The 21,894-nt window shown below is 30.9% G+C and overlaps 3 protein-coding genes across 4 annotated transcripts in view; 2 read left to right on the top strand and 1 right to left on the bottom strand.

Moving 5' to 3' along the window:
• Positions 1-628: 628 nt before the first annotated feature.
• LOC130810323 (ATP synthase subunit delta', mitochondrial-like) lies at positions 629-3,850 on the bottom strand. The gene is made up of 2 exons (XM_057676334.1): positions 3,517-3,850; positions 629-1,172 (listed from the first exon to the last, which is right to left on the bottom strand). Exons 1-2 carry the CDS (start codon positions 3,730-3,732, stop codon positions 885-887), a joined length of 504 nt encoding a protein of 167 aa, XP_057532317.1. The 5' UTR covers positions 3,733-3,850; the 3' UTR covers positions 629-884.
• A 2,405-nt stretch (positions 3,851-6,255) lies between these two features.
• LOC130810322 (probable dolichyl pyrophosphate Glc1Man9GlcNAc2 alpha-1,3-glucosyltransferase) lies at positions 6,256-15,460 on the top strand. Its single transcript, XM_057676333.1, has 4 exons — positions 6,256-7,099; positions 12,015-12,221; positions 12,421-12,658; positions 13,482-15,460. The coding sequence occupies exons 1-4, from the start codon at positions 6,311-6,313 to the stop codon at positions 13,889-13,891; spliced, it is 1,644 nt and encodes a 547-aa protein (XP_057532316.1). The 5' UTR covers positions 6,256-6,310; the 3' UTR covers positions 13,892-15,460.
• A 1,493-nt stretch (positions 15,461-16,953) lies between these two features.
• The window catches only part of LOC130810321 (uncharacterized protein At1g28695-like), a 7,834-nt gene continuing 2,893 nt past the window's right edge, over positions 16,954-21,894 (top strand). Inside the window, exons 1-2 of one of the 2 annotated variants that reach the window (XM_057676331.1) lie at positions 16,954-17,368; positions 17,926-18,315. In XM_057676331.1, coding sequence (XP_057532314.1) covers positions 17,171-17,368; positions 17,926-18,315 — 588 coding nt within the window. In that variant the 5' untranslated portion in view covers positions 16,954-17,170. Of the gene's footprint in view, positions 17,369-17,397; positions 17,667-17,925; positions 18,316-21,894 lie in introns of those variants that run through there. The other variant, XM_057676332.1, reaches the window with a different exon arrangement.

The raw sequence follows: 21,894 nt of genomic DNA, 5'->3' as shown, positions 1-21,894 counted from the left end.
TATATATATTTGTTTACTAATTTTACAAATTAAAATGTCAATTTTAAGAGTTAAAAGACTAATTTAAAGACTTAAAAGATCAATTTTAAGGATTTGAAATTGACATTTAAGTTATGAAACTTGACAGTTTTAAGATTTAAAAGGTCAATTTCAATACTTAAAAAACCAATTTTAAGAATTAAAAAACCAAATTGCAAGACATTAAATTCTCATTTCAACTTTAAAATACAATGACTCAAACATTAAAGTTAATATTAAAAACTGTGAAATTGACCTTTTAAGTCTTAAAATTGAATTTCTAAGCTTGGAATTGTCCTTTTGAGTCTTAAAATTAATATGTCAGAATATTTTTAAAAAAATATTAGGCGCCAGTTGCATGGCTAAGACCGTCTCACAGGAGAGTAACTGATTGTAAAAAGCAGTAGTTTTTTATTTTAAGTTTGGGTTGACCCAATTATTGGTCGTCTCATGATGAGACGGTCTCAATAAAGAATTAGTGATATGGGCAACCCAACATACAGACTACAGTCCGTCACAAAGTTTTTTATCGGTTGCAGTTTGTAGTGCCACGAAAGTTAACGAGTACTAGAACCAAGAGAGTAACAATAACAAGGACAACCGAAGAAAGTCGAGAAACCTAACTTCATTGACCGATTGATTGCGGCATAGCGCACGCTAACACAACAATATGCCTATGCAAGGTTTAAAGGGTTGAATATACGCAATGTTGTCCTTACAATAACAAAGGTGGTGTTTTTGATTGACTCTTAAGTTGTGCATGTTAAAAATACAAGAAAAAATCGCAATTTCTAGTTAAGGCCAACGAGATTACAGTTCCAATACACTTTGTCACACAATGAGGAAGACTAAAGGCCTAGGAAGGATCATACTAGTTTTTCGGCATTAACTTGCAAGAGCAGACTGCAGGGCATTGTGGAATCGAATACAATCAGTAGTAGCTGAACTCGACTTGTGTGAAATTCGGCAAGCCCCTTTTGAACCAAGTCTGGATAGATTCTAACGATAGGAACAACCTCGACTGTTACTGTGTCTACAACCGAGTTTGGATGGTTGAAGATGCAGCCATCACCGACACAATTCAGTTCTGTCATGGTTGCTGTGTGCCCTAGAAGAATGCCCAACTGCCCAGTTGGCACGACGAACAAATCAACCTGCAAATGTTTCAAAATTATGGAATGGAGAACACTGTCAACTGCCAATAATCAACATAGTATTCTCGAATTTAAGACTATGACATTGTTGTTGCTTCCGGGCCACAACTATCGGTCAGGCTTTTGGTCTGGAATGACAAAAACCGGGCGAAATTTTGATTAAAAATCTGAGCATTTATCATTTTCAAAGGTAAAGAAATGACCAAAAAAAGGGAAGAAGGTCTTCTCTAATCGAAAATAGCTAGTGATGTCTTTTCTGGTTCTCTACTGTGTTATGTGGACTTAAAGAAGCACTTTACTACAATGAAATATATGACAGAAGCAAAAGTGAAGAATATTGAAACTTGAAAGCAAACAAGAATCACTAAGGCTTTTTTTTAAAAATGTGAGGATATCAACAAGTTTAGCTAGAATAGCCATGTGGGGCAGTACTCATGACCTAGAAGCAAATCCAGCCTATATCACTCTCCTAGTGGCTCCCTATACACCCACAACAAAGTAGAAAACAATAACCAATATTCTTTAAGTTTGGTTTCTTACTTATAACCGTTTGTTCATTCGTGTTATCGGGTTGATTGCGGGTTAAGAGTTTAGAGTCAGTTCAAAATCCAGGTTTTGTGTCCATATCGGTTTTAACGCAATTTACAAATCATTTTGAAGTTGGGTTCGATTATACGGTCGGTAAATGTCGGGTCGTCGGGTTTATTTTGAACACCTCTAACCGTGAGACAACAACAATGACATAGTCTTAATCCTAAAAGATTGGGGTCGACAACCAATAAATCACTTAAGTGGTTTCCCTACATGAATTCTTTTTCTACATTCATGTCAATTTTCTACCATCTCAACCAACTCTAACTTCTTCATATCCTTTTGCACACATCCCATCTAAGTTATCTTTGGTCTTCATCACCCTCTTTAAAATCCCCTAACTATGAGATAGCACTAAAATTCTAGTGATGAGAAAATTGTTTTTCACCAAAATAGTGGAGTTCAATATATCAAATTGGCATCATAAACACAGAAGCAGCGGATAAAAGAGCCTACATTGCAGATTTTCTGGTTCACATCATAAGCATAAATACGTTAATTGTAGGGAATAGTATGAAATCATGTCTTGGGACACAGATTTGTCAACCTCATGCTACCCTTGTCTCAATGAGTCTCTTTGAGAAACTGTAATTAGATCACAGAACTTGACTACATCTAAATCATCATATTGAGCAACCTAGAAATAATCTAAGGAGCTGAAATTAATCCAGAATTTACCATTATTTAGCATGAAAACTGTAAATCAACCACTTCAATGATCATATTAACAAAATATAAGTTCTCCAAGTCGAGGGACTCTTTGGCCGTACTTTCTTTATAAATATGAGTTGCCTCTTTCTTTCCCTTGTGATCATAGTTTTCTATGGCACAGGATATCTGGGTATGATGATGATGATAACTTCTCCAAAGTAGAAATCTAGCCTAATATAACTCCAAACTTAATCTCAGAAATAACAACTGGATGACACTGAACCAACTCTAGACCTCGTTCATAGGAACTATGATCAGGTCTGGGGAAGGAAGGATGACAATAACCCATACCCATAAAGGAGGATGCACCTAAAGAGTCCCTCGACTCGAGATTTTGACAAATAAGCTAATTCCACAACAGTATACCGAAAATGAATGTCAGTATAAAAATTCTACTACCATAGCCACAGGTATCACCATTCATCAAGTATTCCTGCCTAAAGCTACAAGCCCAGTAGAAATCCTAGAGATTTTGACAAGCAAAATTCAGACATAAACACACATCATTACCCACTGTAAGGGAGAAATAATCAATATGAACAAACAAAAATATAGTACAACCTCATACAAAGTACTAAAGATAGGCAAATACTGTACCAAGTACAAACAGTAAACTACATTTTATATAATTTTTTATAATTTTTTATTATGCTATTTTCATTTTAAATCAAAAGGATAATTTAGAGGGACAATTGTGGTATACGTGACTCCTAATGTATTTCCCAAATAATGTACTGTATTTTTTTAAAAAAAATAAACAATACTCCAAATTCCAAATCCAGAATAAGACACCAGCATAAATTTTCAATTAAAATCTATAAATAAAAATACACCAACCCGTTATCCCTTCAATATAATTAAATATACTTCACATACAACTAAAAAAAGTAATTAAAGTAATTCACTACATCAACATTACCGAAAAAGATACTAAATTGACATCAGAAATTGGAATTCAGCTTCATCAAAATTATACTTCAATAAATTTAAAGTAACGATCTTTTAACCAGAATTGAAAATAAAATGAGAAATTCAAGTTTACCTCTACATTGGAAGTTTCAATAGAGGAAGAAAAACAAAAAATAAGAGTGGGTTTGGGAAGAAAAGAACTGGGTAAATGAAAACAAAGAGGAATTTTCGAAGGGTTGATGAGTAAGACCACTTTTTTCCAAGTTTCATTAAACAATTCCGTTGTAGTCGCCGGCGCCTTCATCGACTTGGTGACGGCGCCGGCGAGAAGTGAAGCCGGCGGCGGCATTAATCGCTCGGTTTGCAAGTCGGAGAGAAAAGGTGGGTGGGGGAGTGATTAGTATCAAGTGAAGTGAAGGTTTTTTAGAGTTGGTGATGGTTATGTTTGGAGTTATTTGTATAATTATTTTTGTTTTTTGGGAGGAGGGAAATGGATTTTTGTTGGGTTGTGGATGGTTTGATTTGACTACCCAATGATCCAAACAACATAGTGGGGCTTTTGTGAAATGATTTTCTAATAATAAATGATTATTTTGGTATAATCAAATTAATATTATTGGATGAATATTTATCACCTTGTCTTATCATATCTGTCATTGATCACTTTAAAATTATAAGGTGATTATTTTAATATATTAAATATATATGAATTAGTCCAATAAAGACAATCTCACCTTGAGATCATCTTATTTAAAAATTTAAGAATTTTTATTGAACCTATATAAACCTATATGAAACATAATTCACACTTCACATTCCAATAAAAATATATTTCTCATGGTATTGCTCACATAAAATAATGGAAAAAATTTTCAAGAATAATCCAACCTTTTACTGATTTTTCTATAATAATTCAATTTTGATTAAACATGAATAATCTCAACTGTATGAAGTGTTTGTTAAGAATGCACCAAGATAATCTCTTACCTATATAACAATTCATTTTGAATAAAAAATTTAAAAGTAAAATACAAAATTAAATTATAAAAAAGTTTTAAAAAATAAAATGAAATCAAGTAGGAATATTTTTTTGATTTTAATATTTAAAATTTTTCTTTTTTGTTTCAATTAACCAGTAAAAATCGGTCACAATTTGGACAATAATGTTCTTCGGTAAGTGACCTTAAAGTTGAAGATTATTGTTAGAAAATCAATAAAAGATTAGATCATTTTATGTAATTTTTCTAAAATAATTCATGTATATGTAGAGTCATTGTGACTTGAGTGCATCATTATGTGTGTCATAAGTGGGTGCATTAAGACTACATTGATTGTGTGCATTAAGGTGGGTGAGTTAAAAGTGATTTTAAGTGTATGTTAAATGCATGAAGTTATGAGAGCATTTAGAAGTGTCTTATATAGTCTCGTAACGGATATATTAAGAGCATGATGAATGTACTTAATGAGGAATTTTGAAGACCAATAATCAGATTGATTTATAACCGGTGCTCAAATAAGGCACTCAAAGGAATCACCTTGCCTTGAACGAGCATAGATATCAGAAGCAAACAATAGGCATTGGAACCAAGTGCTCGAACGAACACTTTAGTGTGAAGCAGACAGAGAGTCACAACTTAAACAAGCATTATGTTGGCTCGAATGAGTAGAGTAGCCAGTGTTCATAGGATTTTATTTTGGGATCGTTTTGTATTCTTAGGGATGTTATATCTTATTTTAGCTTTAAGTTTGCATACTCATTAATGTACTTAGTCTTTATAAATAGAGAGCCCATATGCTCATTGTAATCATCCACATAATAACTCCTAAGCCTAAACTTATAGTCTTAATCTCTCTTATTCTCAATTGTAATAGTTTCTTGAAACTCTAATGTTATAGTATAATCAAAATACTACACACCTCCTAGAATGTAACCTATATTTGGTGAACCTCGTAAAATCTTTGTGTTCTTTATTTGCTTTGTTTATTTCCTACAAACATTGTCTAAACATCGAAAGAATAATTTGTTCATCAAGACACTTCATATCTTTGATCTTGGTGATATTAAAGTTTGTGTCTAATATATTAGAGTCTAATGTAGCTCTCTTTCCAATATGATTTAAAAATTTAATGCCAAGCATAGAGATAGTGGTACACTTGCTAAGTACTAATTAAGCTATTATTTTATCGATTTATCATTTAAAATTTTTATGAATTTATGTAAAAGGTTAAAAAAAATAAGTGAATAAATAAAAGTAAATGTTTTTATATGGAGATGATCATCCATTGAATTTTTCAATGATAGGTTCAAACTTCTAATGTAACATGTAAGTTTTTCCGATCTTGTGAGGATTATGATGAAAACCCTTAATTAAGTGTCACAATTAAGCGTAGTAAATGAACTGATGTATTTAGATAACAATACAAGACTCGATATTGCTTTTTATTTAAGTTTATAAAATGAGTACAATATTATGATGCTATCTGTGAGAAACTTAAGATATTGAATTGTTTATAAATTATAAAACGAGTACAATACTTCACGAATAATATAGAGTGCATATGATTATAAATGCTATTATAAATTTAATAAAAATTTTAAATCACTCGTATGTATTCATAGTCATAACTCATACAAACTCTAAAATTCATTTTAATTCGATTAGATTTAGTTTGAATCTTAGTTTTTCACCAAATAATTTACACATTTATATATATTTTGATATTTTCTTATACTCTAATTAAATATCTCATTTAATAATTTAATAAGTAAAAACTACAATAATTTAGTAGCAATTATGTAAATATTTGAATTAACAACCCTAATGGGTGAAATTTAACTACCCTTGAACATTTTGTGTTACGTCTCATGCTCTCAAAGTCTCATTTGCTTTAATTGCCTTGTCACTTTGAGCTCCCTTGAAGCATCAATGCATCATCTTCACAACCCCAATTCCTCCTCCATGGAAGAAGAAGAACCTTCGAAAAAGCACAAACCTTTAGATTCTTCAAAACCCATCAGTGAACTCATTTGGTTTTCTTTCATCTCCACAACAATCAAACTACTTTTGATCCCATCTTACCATAGCACTGATTTCGAAGTTCATCGAAATTGGCTTGCAACTACTTATTCTCTTCCTCTTTCTCACTGGTATTCTGACACTACTAGTAAATGGACTCTTGATTACCCTCCTTTCTTTGCTTATTTTGAGCTCTTTCTCTCCTTTTTTGCCTCCAAAATCGATCCCACCATTGTTAACCTTCATGAAGGTCTCAATTACAAAGCTGATTCCGTTATTTATTTTCAAAGAATCACTGTTATGGTCTCTGATTTGGTTCTTCATTATGCTATATATCGAATTACTCGACATTTGTATTCAACTAAGAGGAGATTGATCTGGGTTTTGGTTATCTGGTCGCCTGGATTGATGATTGTTGATCACATACATTTTCAGTATAATGGGTTTTTGTTGGGTTTGTTATTGCTCTCTATTTCCGGGCTAATTGAAGGAAATGATTTGATGGGTGGTTTCTTTTTTGCGGTTTTGTTATGTTTTAAGCATTTGTTTGCAGTTGCTGCGCCTATTTATTTTGTGTATTTGTTACGGCATTATTGTAGAGGAGGGTTAATTAAGGGTTTTGGGAGGCTTTTGGTGATGGGTTTGACAGTAATGGTTGTTTTTGCTGCGGCTTTTGGACCTTTTGTTTATCATGATCAGGTAATTATGTTATACCCTTTTGTAAAAATTGCTTCTTCATTGAATTAGAATGTGTTTAGTTGATTATTATGCTGTTTGATTTGTTGTTAGAGGTGTTAATGTGAAAATGATGTGCTTTTCTTGGTCTTTGATGTTCTCCTTTGTTGTATTGTGGATCTTTAGATGATTACACCTTGTAGGGAAATGCCGTTGCTAGTTTCTTACTTGTCTAATGGGATTGTATTGTGTAAAATTTTTTGTTGATAAATTTCTAGGTAAGACAGAAAAGGGAATTCTTGAAGGTATGATGAAATAAGGGTTGAATGAAGGCAAAAGAAGTTTGGAGTACTAAGCATCTTGTAGGGAAATGTATTGTTTAAGTTCAACCCAATGAATGCAATATGTTAACGATAATTTTCCAAAATAATATTTGGAGTAGCTATTTTGGAAGACCAAACAATTGAAGATCCATGATTATGATCTTATGACTAGTTAAAAATGAAGGTGAGGTCAGATCACTGATATGATGAAAACAATTAATAAAGTTTGTTGCAATGTGGGAATAGGGCAAGCAAAATGAATGATTGGTATGAAGTTTTTCATGATAAGAGAAGCCAAGATGCTTTGTAAGTTGCGGGAAACATCTATGATGTATCGGGTCAGTGTAACACAAATCGCCACTTAATTTGCTTTGGATTCAAGATTCGCTCAAAATGACTCTAAAATAGCCCAAAACCAACCATAATTCGCTTTCTTTAATTAACGATTCGTAACGAGATTAGTGAATCATGTGACAGTGTATTGGGTAGTTGCATGAGATGTTTAGAAGGCAAAGGTAAAATCAGTTAGCTCCCACTTGCTGACACTAAGATTAAGTCTCGAATTTGTTCTGCAGGTGAGATAGGAAAAAGAAGTAGAGGAAATTTTATTATGATTTTGATGTCTGTAGTTTAGTTTTGATGTATGCTATGGTTTTACCACACTGTGTTATGGTACCTAAGGACTGTGGTGTTGGTGTTCAGGTCTTATGAAATGTGAGTAAGGAGTATCATGAAGCATTGTGAAGTTGTAAAATGGTTCGTTCATATATAAGACGATTTACAATTGATACTTGTACAATTGCAAAGAGAACTGCAAGATACATATATGATGATGTTGATTTGAGAAAGTTTGTTTAGCTTGTAAAATGACTTAACTAGGAAGGGGGAAGGGGAGGGGGGATCTATGCCATGGCAATCAAAGCAGAGTGTACAAAACTACGTGAAGATTTTCTATGGATGGCATAAATGATAAAGCCACCAGAAAAGGGCTTATACTGCTTTAGTTGAAAGTGGGTGTCACAGTGTCGCGGATCATGGGATAAATGACTCATGTTCTCTAAGATACTTGAAATCACTGGAAAATCTGGAAGTGGTACATTTATTAGCGTAATAATATGTGAAGGAGTAATGAAATAAGGAGGAAGTAAGAGAATTGTAAAAGATATGAGATGGCAAATGGTGCGCATGATTAGTTTTTTGAGGGCCAAATAGGGCAATTTTTTTCAATATTAATGCTTTAAGTTATAAATATATGTACATAATTCCTGTAAAGATCCTGTAGTTACTTGTGTGTTGTGAACATGCAACGTGAATTTTGGTCTTTTTCTCTCATTTTAAAAAAAAGGACATTGTTTTTTACCTAATAGTAATAATATGCTTGATGTGTACTTCATTTTTCACTATGGAGAAATCTTTTTAGCTTAAAGAAAAGGTTTCTACAATGTATACATTTTTTATAATTAATATCTCAATTTATATGTTGCTCACATTGGTCCCAAGTTGTTATCTGAGGTTTTTGTTAGAGTTTATATTTTGGGCCTCAACCAAAAGTTTAAGCTGATAGTTGAAACCCTAGGATATGTTATATACTGTGAAGTTGATGGTTGAGGACCTAGGATACTCTAACAATTTCCATTTGATGTTTAGTAAAATAATACAAACATTTTTCAGATTTTTTTTTTGAGTTAGTACGAGTTTTCATTTGTTTGTACTTTTGGAGATGTATATATGACAATGTTCTGTAAAATAATAGGGACAATGTCAAGACATTATTTTTCTCTTTGTTTCTTTTTGCAATATTTGTTGCATTTTGAACAATGTGATGCTTTTTCCGTGAGGGAAAATGCTTGCTTGTTATTAGTTGTCTTGTTGGAATCTGAAGTGTCAAATGCGTAGTTAAGATATTTTAAGGTAGTATATAACAGAAAGTTCTTGGAGGCATGATGAATGAGTGACAGTTTTAGGGATTTGTGATCATTATTTCTTCACAAAAAAAAAGTTGCTTATAGTCTGATACCTTTAATTTATGCTAAAATCTGGGAATGTAGGATTAAATGTAATTTTGAAAGTAAAAGAAGTAGCTTAAAAAGGTTGCCTTTATATTGTTGGGATAACCTGTACAAAATTTTTGATTACAGTGATTATATTATTTCCGATACATGTAATATATCAGAGTCTTCTTTCAGATACTTGTAATACTTTTGAAAGTAAAAGAAGTAGCTTCAAAAAGTTGCCTCAAATTCTTCTTTCAAATACATGTAATATTTCCAAGGAAGAAGAGATAGAGGATTATTTTGATTATAGTGATTATATTATTGAGATTATTGAGGCAAAACATTCCTTGCAAGTTGCAGCAAATTGATCGAAGGATCAACATTAAGAAGGATGTGATGGACACTTCCACCGATTACTGAGGATCTTCTGTGATTGTGGGAAGGTAGTGAACCTCAAAGAGAATGGACTAGAACTATCATATTGAAAAATACCAATGAAAAATCAATTATGGGATTTGTCGGATAAAGTCGATGAGCCAAAGCAGAGGCTTTGTATTGAATTGAAGAAAATGAGTAAAGTTCTTAGCCACTAAGGAATCAGGTCAAGCAAGATGAATAATTAGTATGAAAATCATTCGTAAAAGGGGGATGATTATGATTTGGGTGTCATAGGAAACATTTGTTGGGTAGTCACATGAAAAGTTTAATTTTGTTGGGTGAAATAAGTTAGCACTTGCTAGCCTGCCTCTTTGAATAGAAATCTCAAGCATTTAGGTAAAGAAAGAATGTAAAAAATAATCTACTATCTATAGCTGAAACTTTGATGCATGCAAAAGTTTTATCTATTGTCAATTTGTCATGTAGTGACTATGCATTAAGGTTTTGGTATGGATTGAAGATTCATATAGGGAATCAAGGAGCACTGGGAAGGTCAAAAATTGATCTTTCGATAACTAAGATGATTGACAAAGCATGCTTGTATAGTGGTAAAGGAACTAGTGCTTAAAGGATATACATGTAACTGTGCAACACACATATAATGATTTCAGTTTTTGAAAGTCAGCGTAGTTCATTGAATAAAGTTTTCATGGGAGCTATGTTATGGCAATCAAAGCAAACTTCATTAAGCAACTAAAGTTGGTGAAGGTTTGTTATTGATGAAGAAGCAATAGATTGAGATTTAGCCATAGAACAAAACTATGTCTTATACTGCAACAGTCAATTGTAGATGTGAGGTATCATTAGATGTCCGATTTTGATGAGAAGGGGCACATGTGCCAGCATTTTCCTCAAGTAAAGGAGTGTTAGTAGAAAGGGCAGCGATAATATCTTTAGAAGAGAAAGGGAGAGAGTCAAATGAAAATGTGAGGAAGTAACCATAGTTTATAAGATACACGGCATAGTTAGCTTATGGCGTACCCTATTAGATTTTAGATGTCCAAGTAGTTATCATCTTTTTGATAGTTGATTCTTGTAGGTTGTAATTACGGGAAATGATATTCATATTTCTAACGAGCCATTTGATAACAAGTCATAGATCGTGCCATAGTGGTAGACTGGTAGTTGTAAAAATACGCTTGTCATTTTCTTTACAAATTTCTCTACCACATAATAGCACTCCTTCAAGTGTTGATAGACGAGAATAAATTTTGTGAAGAAAAACACTATCTTTGGAGCCAAACAAGCACGAGAAAGAACCTTCTTTTGTGATTTTCCTTGCAAAATTACACTAAAATTTCATTTTGTACCATTTTTGAACACCATGTACCAAACGGACTGTAAAGTAAAGGGAAAATATTAAGCATTAACAAGAATGATGATCTTGTAGTTTGCTTTAATTTTCCAACATCATGTCGTCTTGATTAACCCTTAGAGCTACAGTTAGTGTAACTGTAAAGATATTGGTGCAATCATTTCAATTAAATGTTCAGAGTTCAGACAATTCAATCATAATCTTATTTTCATGTATTCTTGTAAGATTTGAACCCAATGTTATAGAACATCATTCTCCCCTAGAAGGTAACTTGTTCTCTACCCTGATCTCATTTTAATCTGTGCAAAAAGGAAAATAGGAGTATATTGTTTTGCCCAACAGAGGAGAATTTTCAATTTAAAAATAGGTTACTGATTTGTGTTGCGATTTGGTCACTGTTATTTGAAAAGAACAATAAACTGTTCTGCCTTCCAATATACAAGAGAAGATTATTATTTCAATTTTTAAATTTTGAACAATTTTTTCATGGAAATTTTAACAATATTTAACACTTTCATATTTTTTATTTACTGCCTTACAAATTTAGGAGTAATTACCTCCCCCAAACCCCCAAAGAAAAAAAAAAGGTTCTTCGAAGGCGGAACTAGCATTTTAGCTTAGAACAGTCCGTCTTGGCGTCTTGCTTTTTAGTGATGATCGAGTGAATGGAAGGGTCTTAATGCCGGATGTCTGTTGTAAATCATGTAACTGGTCATTTGCGTGTGTGACTATCATCAGATTATGTAACATTGTCTTCCATGTGTGAAATTGTTTCGTGTAGTGTTTTTACGTGTTTGCTTCATTAAATTCATTTGGAGTGCAATTATTCTTTTACTGGGTCATTTACTTGCTCGGTTATTATTTTGCAGATGCTGCAAGTTATCCATCGAATGTTTCCTTTTGGCAGGGGTCTATGTCATGCATATTGGGCTCCAAACTTTTGGGTTTTCTACATAATGGCTGATAAACTTCTTGCTTTCTCTCTTAGAAGAATGGATTTTGATGTCCCTAGACCTACTGGATCTTTCACTTCTGGGCTAGTGGGGGACTCATCGCCCTTTGCTGTACTACCTCAGGTAGCTTAATGTATGGTATAAAAATAAAATTAATTTTTGGTTGACCATATTATGTTTAAAGGGCCCTTATCCAACCCGGCCCGTCCCTTATCCGGCCCATTGAACACCCCTACTCTTCGCTAGAGAAGTTTCACCATTTATGCCTCTATCGAATATGTGATGTGTGTATTAATATGTGATGACATTATCCTGTTTACAGATCACCCCTTTGGTGACCTTTGTGATGGTGCTGCTTGCCATTTTTCCGTGTCTTCTAAAAGTATGGAAGAATCCTGAGCCAAGAAAGATTGCTAGATGGATAGCCTATGCTTACACATGTGGCTTTTTATTCGGTTGGCATGTCCACGAGAAGGCAACGCTCCATTTTGTTATTCCCTTGGCAATCAATGCAATGGACAGCATAAGTGATGCAAGGCATTACTTTTTACTCTCAATAGGTATGCATTTTGTTTCCTTATTTCCCCTTCTTCATTAGGGTAGGCTGCATTATGATTTATGAGAGATGCATAAAAGGGCTGATTGATATGCTATAAGCTTATATGCGTGCTTGACTAGTATATTCCTTCTAGTTCACCATCTTTTGATTTTTCATGGTATGAATTGTCTTTGTTGAATAATTGTGCACGTTTTTTGTTTGTATGGTAACTTCACCTCTAAACCCATAAAACTTTCTACCTCTGTTTTGTAATGTTCAAAAATACTAGTGGCTCCTCCTGTGCAAGGGATCAGAATTGGGATATATACGACCTTGTTCTAGTAAAAACAAAGAGGTTGTTTGTGATCGACTCTTAATAGTAAACATCATTTGTAGCTTCACATAAATATGTAAGAAGTGCACATGATGATGCGATTGTGGTGACATGACGAGGGAATCCAAATGCAATGAGAGTCCCCTACGTTTGTCAGACTTTGGGTATTTGTATTTAACTCGGATATGTGTCTAAGTGTCAGAGTTGGCTATTTTGTTAACAAGTACATCTTTCTTGATTTTGGATAAAAATGAAGTGTAGAAGAGTCACATTGTTGATCTCCTCGCGAATCAAAAAAGCGAGTTATCGTAAGCTTTTGGACTATTTTCAGAGCCATTTTGATCGAATCGTGAATTAAAAAAGCGAATTAGCCGGTAAATTATGTTACATTGGTTCAACCTTTAGCTCAATTCTACCAGGATGTGGTGAAAATATTGATGGCTGGACAGCCTGATCTTTTTTAAATTTACCATTGTGATAAGACTAAATTTTCTTTACTTCTTATATGCAGTCTCGTGCTACTCTCTCTTCCCGCTTCTGTTTGAAGCCGGAGAATACCCAATAAAAGTGACGTTGTTGCTTCTGCACTGTATTCTCATGTGGTTTGGTTTCTCCGCCTTATTTCCCGAAGCAACAATTACAAATTCAAAGAAACATCCCCCAAAGAAAAACAGCGAGCGTAATTCAGATAGAAACCTCATCAACACTTTTGAAAAAGGTAAGCTTGACATTGGCTGGATCCGTAAGAGCTACTTGGTGGGTCTTGTTGCAGTTGAAATATGGGGTCAGTTTTTACATCCTTTGATTCTTGAGAATAAGCTTCCTTTTTTACCTTTGATGTTGGTTTCTATATATAGTGCATTCGGAATGATTTACTCTTGGATATGGCAGCTCAAATGGATTGTTCTGTCATCCTCATGATTCTCGTAAATTCATCTATACATTCGTTTCTAAACCACACGAAGAGCTGACTGAGTTTGTTTTTCTGCGATAATGTTCTTAGTATTCTTTTTCAACACTCATGTATTGCAAACTGAAAAACCCTTTTGCATTCTCCTGCAAACCCCGCTTTTCTAATTCTTCTCCCTCAACAAATCCAAAGCTTCTGAATGACAGATGGTGGTTGTACAATTGTACAATCGTAACAGTAAAATGCATGTTTGAGAAACTCGGAATGATGAATGAAGCCTAGTTTAGAATTGGATTTACTATCATTATCATCTCCTGATATAAGGCTGATTTGATGCTAACTTGCTTGTGGAAAACTCAAATTAGACAAAGAGCAAGACTTCCAACAAATTTTGATTTGGAAAAGTGTGTTTTTTGACTTGGGTTTCAATTTCAAGTTCATTGCAAAAAGTGTCCTTAATAAATTTTAGCAAACATGTGAAGTGTTTTCAACAAACTCCCTCATATGTGAGCCATATCATATCCAAGAACCATCATTGGCTCTGATACCATGTTAGGCTGTGACAATTCGTAACATAATCACCCTGCGGGCTCGCTCTGGTGGACACAGCCACGGGGCACTTGTAGGTCTCGGGCCCATAAACCCACGGGTCATGAGTGTTGACTTGCATACGACACATGATGAGAATTAAATTTAGTAGCATAACGATATTTGCAGTATACATGACAAAATTTATTGATTATATTGATGGAACACTAACCACGCCAAAAAGGTAGCTAATGGCCTACTCAAAGTATTTAGATCAAGAACTTCAAAATCTAATTGAATTATCCTAAATGCTTCCAAAATTACTCTGATGAATACTTTGATGTTTATATATTTTTGGACCCATTTAGAATTATTTAATTAGATAGCTTTTGTGTTAAAATGGTCTAAAAATTTGATTCGAGTTTGGTTGGTTTAAGTTAAATTATTTTAGATCGAGTCATTTTAAGTTGCGATTAATTGCTTTCGGACAGGATCCGCTCTTGCTTTCGGTTGATTGAGTGTAGATCGACCAAACTAATTAAGGTCTTTATTTTTTTAATAATTTAAACATTTAAACATTTTTTTAATAAAAAAGTACTCTAATTTTATTGTAATAAGAATAGATGAATTTAAAATATGTACATATTCCTTGTTTGATTGTAATGTTTATTCGGTAGTTCTACATGTATTCGTAGATAATGTTGTTATTGTCGTTTTATTTCTCTATTGATAAGTGAATAAAATGAAATTATAAATAGATAATTACAATATTTTAAAATGTGAATTATATAAATCACTAAACGAACACAAATCGTGCATTGTACAATCAACTCGGAAACAAACTCCTTATTATCACTAACAACTAACAAGGGTAAGGTGGCGTACAAAGTCCCCTAGATGTGAGCCATTTCGTGACATTCAGGTAATAAAATGTTGTTATTGTGATACCCCGGATTGAGCTTAAAAAATGATGGATAGATTACTCATATCAATTAGATGCAATTTCTTTTCATGAGAGCCCATTTGCTAAGAAACTCCACAGTTAAGTGTGATTGGTGGGAAGCAATCTCAAAATGGGTGACCTCTTGAAAGCTTTCCCGTGTGCGGACAAGTGAGACTAAAGTGCGCTTAAAAAACTTATATTGATTTATGTGCTAATTTACAATCTTTATGAATACTCAGCGGCGATCCGACGTTACATATATATATATATTACAACACGGATAAAATGTTACAATTCTCATAATTTTCACCTAAAAATATGTTTTGTTGGTTAGTAACAAGTTTGTATATTATGATACAAGACATTGATTTTAGTGGCAAGAAACTACAAGTTTTCTTCATTTATTAATGAAGTTATAAATTCATTGCTTCCAATTGGAAGAATTGCTTGCAAGTTACTATTCTCCCCACTAAAACAAATTAAACTACGTGGACCATTGATAAAATAACATGTGGCTTAGCTTTCAGTTTCTAGATTTTAAAATCATATCATACAATTTAATAAAAAGATCCGAAAATACATTGTAATTTGATAGTTAAGGTAGTAGTCATTCTTATTTAGTCAATATATCAAATCAATTATTAGTAGTATTTAGCAAATCAGGGAAGATTAGTATGCTAATTTTGTCAATAAATCAATATTAGATAGATGAATTATATTAACAAACCTAAATTAAGTAAAACCTTAAATTTATTGCTACATTAAATAACAGATTTATTGACAAAATTAGCATACTAGTCTTCCGTGATTTGCTAAATAATTGAATTATTTATTGACTAAATAGGCATGACTATAACTTATCAATCAAGTTACAATGTATACATTTATTTTAGTTAATTATATTGAATTTTTAAAAAGCTTGAAATTTATGCGTATATTACTTATAAGTTTTCATCTATTATTATCATATTCTTAATTGATATACATTGATCCTATACAACATCTAACTCACATATGTATTTTTATATAAAAATAATCACATAATTTAATAAAAGACTGAAAATTTTTAAATGACATTTTCATAGAGGTTTGTCACATGAAACACAACTACTGACTAAATAAAGAATATATGGCATGTAATTTTGTTTAGCATGTCATAAATTCACCTAAATTAGGTAAAATTTTAAATTAATTGATACATTAAATAATTGATATATTGACAAAATTATCTTAATCTTTCATGACGTGCTAAATAATTGATTTATTGCTAAATAAGCATGATTATTACAATACTTATCAAGTTACAATGTATACATTCATTATTTTAGTTAATTACTATATATGGAGTACTAATAAGCCTCCATCTATATTGTTATTAAATTTTTAATTGGTGTATGTTGATCCTGTACAACATCTAACTCGCGTATATATTTTACGATATAATTATTCAAAGATAACAAATGTATATTAACTTTGTATTCTCACCACTACTATTTTAGATGGGCATTTTACTCGACAGGTAAATAAAGTTTTTTCCGTGCTGATTTTCTGATTTTCTATATATAATAAGAGAATTGATTCCTAAAACCTAAAACCTAAAACCTAAAACCCTTTCTTCTTCCTAATCGTGGTCATTAAATCCTCAATAAACCAGAAAATCAATGCCTTAATAAATTCATTAATATCACCAATCAAATTAATTAATACTAAACTCTCAATTCCTGCATGACTTTCCTACCCATCATCTCATATCTCTCACGTTCTCTCTCAAATCTCAATCTTCTTTTCTTAATTCTTCTTTATAATTATAACAATTTCCATGGAAAAACTTTCTAATTCTTCATCAATGGATTCCAATAAAAACCCTTCTTATTTTTATTTTTCTTTCAAATATATTTCCCTTTTTCTTTTTCTCATTGCAGGAATTTTCTCTCTTTCATTCCTCTCTTCATTCCCTCCTAAATTCACCCTCTCTTCCCAATCCCTTCAATGCCCTCCTCTCCCTTCCATCAACAAGGTAATTCTTTTTTTAATCATTTAATATAATTTAATTTAATCCTCTCGAGAATCTTAGTCCGAATATGCCTAGGCTTTAATATTGAATACCCGCACTATCATGGGAGGTTCTAAGCACATTTTGGATATCCAACTACTAAAGGTGTTCATTCAAATCATCAGATTGATTTTGAGTTAGGTGTTTCGAGTCGATATTTTACATAATTGTAATTTAAATCGAATTAAATTAAATTCGATCACTAGAATGGATAAATTTCGGTCATCAAAAATATTTTGAAAACCTCAGTCAAATGCTAAGGGTAAGGCTATGCATTTTTTTAGAATCAGCATAAATTATTTCATTTTAGAATATATTAATACATTGTAGTATTAAATATTAATGTAATTTTCTTTAATAATTCGTGAAATGCAATAACTCTATATTAAATAAATAACAAAAAGAATAAGATTTTAATACTCTTTGCTCCCTCCCGAAGACTATATTACTATTGGCTTGGATTCATCTCTTTTTTTATTTTTAATTAATAAAAATAAACATTTTTTAGTGGGGTTTTGCAGACAGAGTTGATGGGACCCACACCAAAAGATGAACTTCTAGAAGCACTAGAAAAAACATCAATGAAAAATAAAACAATAATAATAGCAGTTGTAAATAAGGCATATGTTGAGGGTGAAATAGGATCAAATATGCTTGATATATTCTTAGAAGGATTTTGGAGAGGGGATGATACAAGAGAGCTTGTGAACCATCTGATGATTGTTGCTGTTGATCAGACGGCGTATGAACGATGTTTATTTCGTGGACTTCATTGTTATCGTCTAGTAACGGACGGTGTAGATTTTATGGGGGAGAAAATATTTATGTCCGATGAATTTATCAAAATGATGTGGAGAAGAACTCTGTTTCTTCTTGATATTCTTAAGAGAGGATATAATTTCATCTTTACGGTACGTTTTTTATTTTTACTTTTTTTACTATATTGTTTATTTTATTAAAAAATAGATAAATAATGCGACTTATAGAAGCTCTGCAGAAAATAAACTCACTTTTAAATTGTTTTAAAATAATCTATTAATTCTCTATCTAAAGTGTTTTGAGTTTTTTTTAAGAGTCGTTTGGTATGAAGAATAAAAGGAAATAAAATATTAAAAAGTCTTAATTTTATTGTTTGTTACTCTTGGAAAATGTTTAATCCAAAGAAATAAATTATGTTAAAGAAGTTTTATACCAAAAAAATAAGTAATGAAATGTACCGTGTTAACTCATTCTACTAGCCAAATTCAAAAAATCAATACAAAACACAAACTTTATTTTTTGTTTGGAAAAATTATTATGAATAATATAATTTTTTGTTAATTTCCCTATAATAATACCAACTATTGATTAATCATGAATAATACCAACTTAAGGGTATATTTTAAGAATAATACCAACTTTAGTTTATTAACTAATTTACCAATTTTTTTGTCTAATAATCGCCTATAGTTTGATTTTTAACATATTAGGGAATTTCTAGAAAAAACCCTTCAAGGTGATGTTATTTCATGGTTAATCAAAAGTTCGTATTACTGTAAGAAAATAAGAAAAAAATGTATTATTCTTGATAATTTTTTTTTTGAGATATAGACTTAATGAGAAGGTGAAGTTAATTAAAAATTATAAAATTTTTTTTATTGAATTATTAATGTCTATATGTGAATAATAAACTAAATTTTGAATTGTCAACACTAATGTAACGATTTTCTATTAAATGTTTGGAGGTGATTATGATCTTGAACAATTCTTAATGGTTGATTTTTTTTCAATAATAACAAATAAAAATTAGGATGGGTTTTAGATGAGAAAGGTAATTATGGGACAAATGTTCAATAAAACATAATTAGGGGAATTAGTTAAAACGAATGGCTGTGATTTTGTTTGAAGAATTCATGACCAAGCACACTCAAATTAGAATGATGAATATATTTTGTAATTGGTTGTACTTGCACATAAAAGGTAGGTGCCCTTAAAAATATTTTTATTTTATTTGTTAAATAAATAGATGGACTTTATCATGTCTAGATCGAAATATCAAATCTATTTTTAGTATTGTTCAGACTAAGAGGATGGGATGGCTAAAGTATTAGTGAGTGAGCGAAAATCAAATCTAAAATCTTATTAAAACCTAATATTTATATTTTAATTAAGATAAAATATAATTGTTAAAGGTGATTTACAAATTAGTACATAATTGAAACCAAACACAAGTTAACACATCAATCTTTTAGATGCACTCAAATATTATAGTATAAATAGGTTCACTCATGACTTAATGTACCAAGCACCATTTATCAATTTTTTTAAATAAAACTTACTAATTATATGAGCTATATAACTAAATTATTATGTAATTTTAAAATCTAAAATAAATGATAAATTAATTTAGTTAGATTATATATCTAATAAGATTTAAATCAGTGTTAAATTATCAAAATGTATTACTATAATATATGTTCATTTCATTCTTTTATATGTATGGACTAGTATAATCACATTTTAATAAAAACTGAATCTTTTAAAATAAGTGAAGTATAAAATGATAATGAAGGTACTTAAAATAAGTTTAAAAATAACTATATATGAAAAAAATCATTCAATAAACAATTCAGATTAAAATATTTACACAAAAATAAAAAAACTTAAAATAGCTATAACTATTAATATTATAATCAATCAACAAAAAACCCAAATGGATTATCCAATAGTAATTAAACCAGTACTTGTTGTATTAATCTAAATGACAATATATTTTCTAATAATTTATGAATGATATGCCAATGAAAATAAATTTTTTAATCCAAAATAACTAAAGTGTTATCTAATAATTAAATAAGAAAAAGTGTAACTTAATTGTTTAAGTAGAAATTTAAGTAAATAGAGTATAGTAATATTTTGTAAATCAATCCAAGCAATATTAAATCGAAATCCTTTTATTATACGCTAGCAAATACTCCATCAAGAAGATATTTAAAAATATGCAAATAAAAATTAATATAGTTAAAAAATAAAAATAAAGCGGAAAGTTGTATGGTATTATAGACATGTGTCCTTCATAATAGATAGATACCTAGCTTAATGGAGTACATTATAGACGAGTATACTTGAACTTATTAATTCGTATCACGAAGATTGCACTATAAAATATTAATAATTTTATTATTTTAATGTTATGAAATCAATAATCTATTATTTCAATCTCACTAATTCATCATACCCAACTAAGTATGATTATAAATAATAGATTATTTAACACAATTTTTTTTATACATAAATTAAAAGGAAGATTGTCAAAAATACCTAATAAAAAATCTTTTTTCTAAGAAGTATCTAATAAAAAAAATTTTCCAAAAAATATCTAACAAAATTTTTCCTTTTCCAAATAGTACCAAGTAACGTTTTTCTTCAGTTGACTGTCAAATATAACGGTTGATTGGTCAAAATCGAAAATCTTTCTTCCTCATCTTCAATTTATTTTCCAATTTAATTTCAATTTTGAGTAAAAAGTAGAGGAAGATGATAATAAGGAAATCAAATTGGAAAAAAAAAATTGAAGATCAGGAAGAAGACTTTTCGATTTTGATCAATCAACCGTTATATTTGAAAGTTAACTGAAGAAAAACGTTACTTCGTACTATTTGAAAAAGGAAAAATTTTATTAGGTATGTTTTGACAATTTTTTTTATTAGGTACTTTTTGGAAATTTTTTTTTTATTAGGTACTTTCTGACACTTTCCCTAAATTAAAAGAATTTTGTCAATGAAAATTAAATATCATTAACACAATCAACCTTATTCTTCACTAATATATTATAAGGTTTTAAGCATTAATTTATAATTCTTAATTGGGTGGTTTCTTGACATTGTGTCTGAGCTAGATTTTTAATCAACTAGAAAAAAAATAAATAAATCTCGACCTTTAATAAACAACTTGTACGTTCGAAATAAATAATGTTCCTACCAATTGATTATTGAATTGGACCTCAACAAATATACTGAAATCCTAGCAAATACTTTCTCTGTTCTTTAAGAGTTTGCAACACCTACTAATTACACAACTATTGAGAAAATAACGTGGTCTACTAAAATCTACTAGTAAATAATATTAAAATTGAGAAAGAATGCGTAGAGATTTCTAAATAAATATTAAAAAAATGGTAAAAACAATATAAATATTGCAAAGTTAAAAGATACTAACTAAAATATAGTCAGAACCCCAGATCTATGAAGCTTTAAATTCCAACTCTTACAAAAATGATCAAAGCTCTTACTCCAATTTTGCATGATTTAGAGTACGTTACCTTGACGATTTTGGCATTACCATTGTAGGCATTTATGATTTAGATGACCACTCATCATAAAACATTTGAACCTTCAATCTATAACTTTATTTGGCAACATAATCAAGGTCATTTTATTATTCTCTCCATTTCTTTCATTCTTTTTTTCTAACTTTTTAGAATTTTTAACCAAACAGATTAGAGATATTTA

The sequence above is a fragment of the Amaranthus tricolor genome, chromosome 4, assembly GCF_026212465.1.
Source record: "Amaranthus tricolor cultivar Red isolate AtriRed21 chromosome 4, ASM2621246v1, whole genome shotgun sequence".
In the NCBI taxonomy this organism is placed as follows: Eukaryota; Viridiplantae; Streptophyta; class Magnoliopsida; order Caryophyllales; family Amaranthaceae; genus Amaranthus; species Amaranthus tricolor.
This window is presented reverse-complemented; position numbering and strand designations above follow the sequence as displayed.

Coding starts and splice junctions, on each gene's coding strand:
- LOC130810323 (XM_057676334.1), bottom strand. CDS start 3,732: ATGCCGCCGCCGGCTTCACTTCTCGCCGGCGCCGTCACCAAGTCGATG. Junction 1,173..3,516: donor TTGAAACTTCCAATGTAGAG/GTAAACTTGAAT, acceptor AAACATTTGCAG/GTTGATTTGTTCGTCGTGCC.
- LOC130810322 (XM_057676333.1), top strand. CDS start 6,311: ATGCATCATCTTCACAACCCCAATTCCTCCTCCATGGAAGAAGAAGAA. Junction 7,100..12,014: donor CTTTTGTTTATCATGATCAG/GTAATTATGTTA, acceptor ATTATTTTGCAG/ATGCTGCAAGTTATCCATCG. Junction 12,659..13,481: donor TTACTTTTTACTCTCAATAG/GTATGCATTTTG, acceptor TCTTATATGCAG/TCTCGTGCTACTCTCTCTTC.